Source organism: Polyodon spathula, chromosome 22 (genome assembly GCF_017654505.1).
Source record: "Polyodon spathula isolate WHYD16114869_AA chromosome 22, ASM1765450v1, whole genome shotgun sequence".
NCBI lineage: Eukaryota > Metazoa > Chordata > Actinopteri > Acipenseriformes > Polyodontidae > Polyodon > Polyodon spathula.
The window spans coordinates 26022326-26033015 of record NC_054555.1 but is presented as its reverse complement, the minus strand read 5'-3'; the positions used below and the strand labels follow the sequence as shown (position 1 = coordinate 26033015).

The 10690-nt window shown below is 41.5% G+C and overlaps 1 protein-coding gene across 2 annotated transcripts; it reads right to left on the bottom strand.

The window, feature by feature from the left end:
- Positions 1-1177: 1177 nt before the first annotated feature.
- On the bottom strand, positions 1178-8173 carry abcb9 (ATP-binding cassette, sub-family B (MDR/TAP), member 9). Of its 2 annotated transcripts, none has more exons than XM_041223780.1 (12): positions 8072-8173; positions 6653-7351; positions 6226-6340; positions 5866-5996; positions 5002-5207; positions 4568-4765; positions 4107-4235; positions 3639-3827; positions 3178-3351; positions 2569-2728; positions 1874-2010; positions 1178-1716 (listed from the first exon to the last, which is right to left on the bottom strand). In XM_041223780.1, exons 2-12 carry the CDS (start codon positions 7281-7283, stop codon positions 1408-1410), a joined length of 2379 nt encoding a protein of 792 aa, XP_041079714.1. In that variant the 5' UTR covers positions 7284-7351; positions 8072-8173; the 3' UTR covers positions 1178-1407. The 2 variants fall into 2 exon arrangements, with proteins under 2 accessions (XP_041079714.1, XP_041079715.1); XM_041223781.1 differs by having other exon boundaries at positions 5866-5945.
- Between the last annotated feature and the right edge of the window lie 2517 nt (positions 8174-10690).

The window sequence follows — 10690 nt, the reverse complement described above, 5'->3', positions numbered from 1 at the left end:
TTTTTTTTTTGAACGTTTGTTGTTTATTTAAAATATACAATTTTACATAAGCAGACCTTGCTTTACAACTTGATCTGTATTACTATGCACATAAACAGACAGATACAAGCTTTAGTGACAGGACACTCGTTCAAAGATTCCACACGTTATGCTTGAATATCAAAGGCATTTCTGCTATCTCTGGGTGTTGTATGAATCAGAAGTCGCCAGTAACGACGGCTATTCCACTCCACGGATAACAGATGCAATGATATAATGCTCTACTTCAGAGTCTGGAGTGATTGCTTCAATTAAACAATGTACAACAGGTCTGAAACAAAGACCAGGGCTAGAGGAGCCAGCTGCAGACACCCAATTGCACAGCTCACGGCAGTAAGGGTTATAGCACCGCCAAGTGGTGTATACAAAGTCTGGCAAGCCATCTGTACGTCACACTTATATTTTACATACTGTGTAGAAAAGTGCTTACTCAATTGTGATACAATTTGCTTTGGACGAACGTTATAGTTTATCTCGTTTGTATGTCCGTTATTCATGCTGAAGCATTACATTTGTTCATATTTGGGTGTGCTGTTTTTTTGTGTAGCATTTTCATTAGGTTCCCCTTCCCTTACTTATATCGACTACAGCAGTTTCACTGGGAATCAAATTGCCCTGGATTACAATACCTATTGTCTTTTAGAGGACCTGAAGAGAGAATGGCGCTATCTGGGTTGAATACTCTGTGCCTTGGGCCCGTCCCACTTATTCGTGTTGAACAGGAACAGGTTTTTGGATCTCTTCAAGTGGACCGGGTCGTTCGAACACATAAGCAGAACAGCTGTCCGTTCTCATGAAGTGACTCTTGTAGCTTTATCTTTCTTCTGTTCGGTTCTGTGACACACGTTACCCCAGTACTGAAACTGGGGTGAATAACTGTCTGCCAGACTTCGTGGGGTTTTATTCTATAAAATAATGAACTAACAGGATGGTGGGTGACACCCCTGACTAAACTCAGCTTTGAACCGATCCTCTACAACTTCTGAAACGTGTTTATGTTTTGTTTGTGAATTTTCTCTTGGAGTGAGTTTCCAGCAGATTCAATAATGACCCGTTCTGCTTTAATCCATGTATTTTGATAACAATCTTGTTTTGTTGGTGTCCGGGAGCAGACCTCTTAAATGCACACACACTTTACTTATTTCAGCGGCTTGTATTTTCTCCAAAGTACTTCAATTCAATCTTAAAAACTAATAAAATGGTATCCTAATTACAGTCCAATTCTAATCTGACATCCCCCTCTTTAGAGATAAGGCAGTATATATTCTTTCCCCAAAGTGAACAACGTCCTGGTTAAATGCAATAAATACATACAACTCTACAAAACAGCAGTGAAGCTTGACAATGGAGGACACAATGTGGACTGATTCAGATGCGCAACTCTTCATCTGACTCACTGCTCTTCCTTTTTGACTCTCTCTGTTTTCGAAGTCTGTTCGGTGGATTGCTTGTAACCTGGTTCATGGTCTCAGTCCCAGTCTCTATCCCCAGGATCTGTCTCTTCACCAGCTTGGAGTACAGACCTTCCTTCTGCATTAAGTCTTTGTGCGTCCCCTGCTCCAACACCCTGCCCTTGTCTATCACAATGATATTGTGGGCTTTTTCCACAGTGCTCAGGCGGTGTGCTATAACCAGCACCGTGCGGTCCTGCATGATACCATTCAGAGCCTGCTGAACCTAGGAGGAGAGAGACAGAGAAAGAGAGAGAGATGCAACAAAAGCAAAACCTATTGAAATAAAATACCACTTCCTCCTGCGTCACCCACTTTGAAATCAAAGACAATGTATTACTGTTCTAGCTGTAGCAATAACATAATAAGAGCTTCAGACTCACAATATGTTCGCTTTCAGCATCTAGTGCACTGGTGGCTTCATCCAGTATGAGGACTTGGGGGCTTCGTACGAGAGCGCGAGCGATCGCCACACGCTGCTTCTGACCACCGGAGAGCTGTGTGCCTTTCTCACCAGCATCTGCAACCCAACCAACAAGTAAACACACAAACCCCTGAGGCACAAATCTCACTAAAATTGTGCTTTGCTTTGTGATTTGAATTGACTAACAGAAAACAAATTGCCTTTCGATACTGCATCTGCTTTCAATTATTATAAAGATGTTTTTCATTTGATTATTAATCGGGAAATGTACAATCAATAACGGCACAATCCTCACACAATGTGACTTGACTAATTGAAAATGTCACTATTCTAATTATGATGCAACTAACTGATACATTCTTACACTATTTAAGTGTCTCCAATGATGATTTTACTCAATCTGATGAAGACCTACTGGTTGAATACTTAATAATTAAATACATGTTCTAAACTTTGTCCTGTGGGAGTGCGGTCAGCTTTTATTTTGTGAATGTATCTGGTTTTTTTTTTTGACAATGCACCTCACCATCGTTAATGAGTGCCACACCTCTTTATGATTCAAAATCTCGTTAAAGAAATCCCCTGCTTGCTTGTTCCTTGTTGGTGCTTCACAGCATCCTGAAAGCAAATGACAGCCCTTCCTTCCTTCCCTACCTGTGCTGTACCCGCCGGGCAGCTCCGTGATAAACCCGTGGGCGTTGGCCTTCATTGAAGCCTGAATGACCTCCTCCAGAGAGCAATCCGTCAGGCCATACGCGATGTTCTCCTGCACAGAGCGGGCAAACAGCACTGGCTCCTGGCCCACGAGAGAGACCTGGACAAACCGGTGGAACACCATCACATTCTTTTATTTACAATTGCCCAATCAAGATTGAACCAAAAAAAAAAAGACTGTTTCTGAAAAGCGACAGTGGAGAATGTCAGTGTTGCGCTGTGAGGCCGCACAGTAGGTGAAGGCACTAAAGCGTGTGTTACAGCATTCCCCGTAATAATCAGAGGTGTTTATTTCAGAACCCATTTTCAGTTAGCAAGCATGGCAAATAATAATCGAAGCAAAAAAAAAAATCATACAGGATATTAAAGAAGTAAAAAATATGTTTCCCATTAACAAATAATGAAACATTAAACCGCACAGCAGCTCTAGCTAGTGCCCGCGGGCAGCAGGTGCTCTCTTTGTGTAATGCACAGTAGCAGCTGGCAGTGCTAGATAAACAATCTGCAGGCACACACACACACACACACACGTGTGTGGCAGACAAGTACCTTGGTGTGCAGGTACCTGTGGTCATACTCCTCGATGGGATTTCCATCCAGCAGCACCTGGCCGGTCTGTGCTCTGTAGAAATGCTCCAGTAATGACACACAAGAGCTTTTTCCACTTCCCGAAGGGCCCACCAGAGCCGTGACCTGGCCTGGGTGCAGAGTGAAGGACACGCCCTGCAAGCGGACGCAAGTCATCAGAGCAGCTCTCCCGGAGCTATCAAAGCCTTGGGAGTAAGAGCTGTGTTTTCAAAGCGCTTACTCCAGCCTTTAACGAACTCCCACCGTTTGAAAGGAGAACATTACATGCAAATGATATACAGCTGAGAAGCAAACTCTTATAATGTGTACAAAAGGTCACGGATAGTGGTACTTGGTGTTTGGTTCTAGTTTTATAAATCACACCATCACATATGTTTTTACATACAGAAAAACAGCTGCTGCGCACGATCACGTCAAGTCACCTTTAAGACCTGGGACTCGGGGCGTGTGGGGTAGGAGAAAGTGACATTCTTGAATTCGACAAGCCCTTTGAGAGTGTCGGGGGCCAGGGTCCCATCACTGGACAGCTGGGGCTTGCGGTCGATAAACTCAAAGACCTTCTCGGCAGCTCCGACTCCCTGCATTAGCCCCGTGTACACCGCACCAATGTTCTGTAACAAGATTCCCACTGCAGGGTCAGGCAGACCAGTACAAAAAGCAACAACAGCGGTCTATTCTAACTAACTAGGGTTACAAACCGTGGTATCAACTTCGGCTAGGTACACCCAGTCTTTAAAGAAAAGGACGATAACTGTTTTATAATTCAACTGTAACAAATGTTCCTATATAATTATGGGACCGGTATTGCACAGCCTGCCTCTTAAACATTGACTTTAGAAAAGACTCGGTAACATAACGCAACTCAAGCCAAGTGCTTGTACCAGCCTTACCTCCATGCAGTCCCCTAACTCCAGCTCATAGATGATGAAGGAAATGAGGTTCCCGCTGGTCAAATGTCCAGAGACTATCAGGTGGCCACCATAGTAAAGGATACTGACTTGCAGGGCGAGCACAGTTAGCTGGAATAGAAGACATCCAAAAGTTAACATCTAAATGAGTACATAGACACTGTACAATATAATACTTCAGAAATGTCTTGGAATGTTTAGATGACATACTCTGCATATTAAGCAGAGGAACAAGGTAAGTGAAAATGGGAATGTACAGTTGTTTGTTTTCATTAAAAAGCATATGAAGGTACAGTACAATACTATAGACCATGCTTTCTTTGCTGGACAGACAGTACCAATTCAGTGGTCCACAATGGACGCTGGTTAAGAGTATTGGATTTTGGTTTATTATATAACACATTCAATTCAGGTCTGTCCTTACTAAAACCTTTTCTACATACACTGCTGGAGCACATGTAGCAGGCATAGGCAAGTGCCTGCGTCCTGTTGAGTTTGTACATCTGTTGCAGCTTCTCCCAGTACACGCCTGCCTCTGCCTCCTCATTAGCGAAGCTCCGCACCGTCTTCATGGCTGAGACGGTCTCCTCCGCGATGTTGTTCGCTTTGGCCAGGGCATCCTGGACCTCGCGGGCAAGCCTCTGAACACAGAGTCAAATAAAAAAATTAATAAATGAAAGAAATCACTGGACGATTCAAATGCCGATCAGAAGGACGGTCAAGCCAAACGCCTCCTAGCAAGATGAACACTCCCTCCAGCAATGTCTGATAACCGAACGAGATTCAAACCCCCCCAGCCATTAAGTTATTTTAAAGCTTCGCGCAGTTTTGATAATGGGTAGCTTTAGTATTTAAATGCTCAAGAGCAGAGACCTGCCTTATAGTATTTGCTGTAGAACTTGGAGACCAGCATGATGAAGGGGAAGCCCATGAAGGTGACGAGAGAGAGCTTCCAGGACAGGGTGAACATGAAGGTGCACACCCCCACCCCCTTCACCAGGCTGCGCAGGCAGATATTCACGTTCAGAGAGATCAGGTCACTCACCATCGTCGTGTCCGAGCTCAGGCGAGAGGTGATGTCCCCTGCAAAACCAACCCTGGGGAAATCACTTTGGCTGCTACCGAACAGACTCATGCTTATCTAAACTAACCTACAGTCCCAACTATGCTATATCAATGAGAGCAGCTATAGAAACCAAACTTGAAAGAAAGCTGTCCTTCCCTCACCTTTACAACCTAGTACCAATTAATGGCAATTCACTTTTGTGTTGAGTGTTTTAAAAGCTGATGGGAAATGAGCATTCCTCTCATCCAGGGCGCTGCTATTCTCACTGCCATACCGAAGCGGTAAACCGACAATTACTGAAGTTAATATAATTAAGTTAATTGCCTCCGATTAGAACTCAGTGGTAAAGGCGAGGGAAGGACAGCTTTTCTTGTTTTGAAATCAACACTTAATGAATTATTTAATACCTGCCGATAAATACTTATTAAAGGCCATTATGAGTATGAGAGTCAGCACACCCCTATTTATTACAATTATGTGATAAATGTGTAAAACATTCAGACCATTGGCTACAGGGGAAATTATTTTTGGTGGTTTTAAGTTGCCCTCATGCACTGGATTAATAGTACATGCAGCAGTCTTATCTACCTCAATACCAGCATGCATGTACACAACAGGGAGTAACTAATGCTAAACAAATCAGCAGAAAGGGAGGGTATTGCTATATGATGTAACCTGTGTGAGTCGCGTCAAAGAATCCGATTTCTTGGCGGACCAGGGATCTGAAGAGCAGGTTGCGGATTCGGACGTTTAACCTGGCGAGGGCAAGAGAGAACACCCCACCTCGAACCCCTGCCGCAAAAGAACTGAGGCGGGGGGGGTGGGGTGGATGAGGGGTTAATATGAAGACACACATTCTGACCTCAGTTGTAACATAGTCAGCAGAACCCTGTATGTAAGTTCTTCTGTTAAATAAAAGTAATGCCAGTTGTCACAGGCTATTAAATACACACATTCAATCATTTTTTTTCAAATGAACAGTTACTTACAGCACTTTATTACAGCCCTTCTATACTCAGTGAAAAAACGACGTACCTTACAATGGCAAACACTGACATAATAATCATGAATTTGGAGAAGGCTTTCATGTCCTTCTGAATAACGATCGCATCGACCGCCAGTCCAGTGTAATAGGGGATAAAGGTTTCGCCTTTATTAAAAAAAAAAAAAAAAAAGGACAGAGTATGTTTTATTGTACTGATATAGGGTGGGGGAGTTCAGGGAAATGTACTTTTCCCCAGTTAAAGCACTGCAAACATTTGAAAAAGATTTCAATATTATTTCAGCACTATTCAGGTAAAAACGTCATGGGAAAATGCATAACACTTGTATTTTCTAAAGATCTTTAGCTTTTGTTTTCTGTGGTATACAACAGTAAACTAAACACAAGCTGCAAGCTATATAAATGTGCTTAAGTAATGCATATCATACTTCACTGGAGGTTTATGAGGGTCTAACTCACCTACAGCAGCAACAATGAGAAACAGAAAAGCTAGTCCCAGCAAGGCAGCATCATGTTTTGAGTATGACAAGAGCCTGCCTATTGTTGCTGGAGATGCAGTGTCTTTCTTGACACCTTTGCTTCTGTCCTCCTCTGAATCCAGCAGGTGTTCTGTCTCCTCTGGGCTGGCAGCCTCCGAGCTAATGCTGAAGGTTGCTTCCCTCACCGGCTGTACTAAAGAAAGCAGCTTCCATGCAAGGAAAGTGGCAAGGGCAGAGACACAAGTCCATGCAACCAGGCAGAGGAACCAGGGATCATTCAGTGACTCCATGACTTCAGTATACAGCAGCAGCTTGACCACAGAGTACATGCCTATTAGCAGGCACACGACAATTGCAAAAGTCTCCAAGTCCTTCACCCGCTTGGGACCCTCAGTGGTGTTTTTGGAAACCCCAACAGCAGCACCCATCAGTAAGGAAGACCTAACGAGGGAGACTGCCCACAGATCCACCACAGATCGGTACACATCGAAGAAGTTCAGGTCCTGTACAAAGCGTTCTATATGCGCTCCACGGAGGTACAGGAGCGTGGTGAGTGTCATGTCGAGCACAGTAAATAAAAGACTGCATCCCACAGCAGTCACTGCCTTCATGCTTCAGCCTCTCCCCTGCTCCTGTGCAGGCCCTACCCTCAGGTATGACTTTCTAAAGCAGCCAGCAGCTGAATGAGGACAAGTATGTACATGGTTTATAGAACCCAGCATAGGGTAACAGCACTTTGCCGATTGTTTTTTGCATTTATTCCCAAATTCATTTTAAATAATAGCATTACTTATTTCCAAAATAATTCATTTGATGTGCACAGTACTGTAGTTTAAAGAGTTTCACCTGTGAACAGTGGGAAACACAGTATGCCTGAATTCTCTTGTAAATGCACTTTTAATAATAGATATTCTTATATTTGAAACTATAGATGTATTTGTATTTTGTTAAAGCAATCCAAGAACAGATTAGGTGACATGACATGCCCTTAATGACAGCGATAGAAATACATTAATAACAAAATTCCATTTACCTGCAGAACGCACAGAAGTAAACTTGTGTCTGCTTCTGTTTCACATGTTTGAATTCAATGTCGATTGTTAACATCATATGTGCGTGTTTAGGGAGTTAGTGGTGGTTTTATATTCCGTGACATTCATCAATTATCGTGTCTTTACAAAGCGGCTAGTTGCAGCACACAGTATCTCATTTAAGCACCATCGTTTTACCAGAAATCGAATATGAAAACAGCATAGAAATTCTATTACGGATTGAGAAAATACATATAACCCTGTAACACGGATAAAAAGTACGTTTTACGTTTTTCATTGGTATACAATTCAATTCTTTAAATATAAACAACGCAGTCTAGGACTAAAATATTTAAATGTCAACTCACGTATTCGATGCCGAGCTTCCTCACCGGCAACTCGAGTTTTATATTGCCACTGCAATGCACAAGAATGGACTCTTCTTTTGACCCGTCTCTCGATAGACCGCGGAAACTGTGGTTCTTACTGCTGCTCAGGAAGTCGGAGCTCCGCCTTCCATCCTGGCACTTCCATACAGTACACAGCGATGGACAGCGACAAGAGATTTTTTCAAGGATATACTAACATACTGTACAGTTTTACCGTTCGCTGTCTGGTCTATAAAGACCTTGTGAATTAATTTACTGTAGACCTGTAGTCTGCCTTCATGTATTCACTGTAGCCTATGGTCGCCAGTCTAACTACATTTGCACCTTTTAATTTAATGCAAATTCAATGTTCTTAAAAGTTGTCCTCAACAATGACATTTGGTATTATAAAAGCCTACAATGAAAATTAAGTGACTGTCCAAAAGTTTATCATACTAGCGTGCACGGAGGAGGGCACCAGCAGGGCTGGCAGGTGATTAATCACACACAGACATGAGCCCGATGTAAACTCTTTGCAAAGGAGCCGGCTCTTTCTTTACAGCGGTATTGGCGCTATGGTTTAGTGCGAGAAGACTCGGGTTCGCGTCCTCCCTTTGCCTGTGTGATGCGCCTGCCTGCGTTAACAGAGATCGCTACAATATAAGAGTGAAAAATATTGAAAGCTTGGTTAAGCATTGTAAAACTCGACGAGTCATAGTAAAGTATATAAAAACTCAAACCACAGTGAAACGTACAGTATAACCGGTGCTAAGAAGTTGCTTTTAAGAGCTAATGTGTTACAGTTGCAAATTACTCCAATACGATTGTAACTGGAAAAATAGTTATAGTTAGTTACTTCTCCGACAGTTAACACTTTAGTTTTTCTCCTTTGTTTTATTTAGGCTTCAGTTCGAAATATTGTTTGTCACTTTTTTTTTTTTTTTTTAATTACAGGAGAAAATGTTAATGATGAAATGTAAGAAATCATTAACTATACACTATACACTAATCTAAGGGCTACGTCGTAAAGATTTCTGTCTTTTTTTTTTTTTTTTTTTTTGCAAAGATAAACCATCTTGCAGTAATTGTAAGTTTTTTGTATTGCACCAGATATGCTTGTAATGAACTGCATGCAATGCAGCCTCAAACTGCCAGCCTCTGCACACTGCCCACTGCAAAGTCTAATTGCCCCCATTTAATCGTACACAACTCCCCTTGCAAAGCCAGTAAGGAATGTATCGCAATGAGTGTCAAAAAATATCCCCTTTTTTAATACCAAATGTGTGCATTTTCTTGATCCCTCCTCTTAACAGTCTATTCTAAGGTCCAGCTAATAACTTGCATCTTTCTTTAAGTGCTCCTCTAATACATTTGATATTACCCATTAACATTTTTCTAACTTGCCAGACTTTTCAAAAAAGCATTTCTCTTGCAAATATCACTGATGATTTTACACAATTCAAACCGATGGTGGCATTGCTGTTTATTAAACATTATTCAGCACAATGTTATTATTTACAGTGTATTTCCACGTTTAAAAGATTAGCAACAGGCAATATTTTTACACGACTATCCTGCAAAGGGATAAATAAAACATCATTTTGCTGCCATCTCAAACAACAATACATTATTTTAAACAAGAACAACACGTCAAATATTTACCAGCATTACAATGACTACAGGTTTTCAGTAAAGTAACAATGGCATACATTTAAAAAGTGCATCAGAAAATAAAACCCCTTTTAGTACTGTATTCCATAGCTTTTCCCTTCTCACAGCATACAGCCTTCAATTCATCCTATATACTCTGCAATTAAACGTTTAGTACCATTTTACAGGTAATTTAGAAAGAAATATAGCACCAAAAGAAATACATTAAAATCAGTAGTGAAAGACATGAAGCAACTTATATATAGGCAAGCAGCATATTTTCTAGAGGCAAATATGCTTTTTTTAAAAAAATAATCAATAAAGGAATGATACTGAATGCTCAAGTATTTAAGCATCTTATTATTATTGGAGATGAGCTTGTGTTTTAAAGTGGTTAAAGTTGCAGAGAAGAGCCTATCAAATGGGGATGTCCAAACCATGCATTTCCTTGGGTTCCAACCTACTGTCAAGTATCTCATTCTTACTGCTAAGTTTCACCTTAGAAACCGTAACCAAGTGTTTAAGTTATCGGTAGATTTGGAGAGAAACTACATAAACTTAATAGCAGAGCAACAGAGACACTCAGAAGGATTGCAATCATCTTGCAAGGTGTATAGGGAAAAGAAATTAAGAAATAATACATTGCATGTGAAGCAATCCAGCAACAAAATCCTTCCTGTGGATTATCTCTTCTGTAATAGACTTTTAAATAATTAGAAACGTCTGCAGAACGGAACACACATTTCAAACTGAAACACTTAAAAGCGATTACGTTTACTGAAAGCTCCCAGAAGGGAACGTAACTAGTTACCTTTGTTATTAGTGACCCTTTTGAAAACCCGGCACAGTGTATATTCGTAAGGACCCCCCCTACACCTCTAGAGTAAGACAGCATGGTTCTCACACAGGATCATGACCATTGAACTCTTTCTCCTCAGATCAGGACCATCCACTTCAGCATTTCACCCA

Excerpts from the sequence above, each read along its gene's own strand:
- abcb9 (XM_041223780.1), bottom strand. The coding sequence starts at position 7,283 with ATGAAGGCAGTGACTGCTGTGGGATGCAGTCTTTTATTTACTGTGCTC. Across the intron at positions 5,997-6,225 it reads TCAGTGTTTGCCATTGTAAG|TTCTTTTGCGGCAGGGGTTC; the intron begins GTACGTCGTTTT and ends CCCCCGCCTCAG. Across the intron at positions 4,236-4,567 it reads GCTACATGTGCTCCAGCAGT|CTAACTGTGCTCGCCCTGCA; the intron begins GTATGTAGAAAA and ends CTTCTATTCCAG.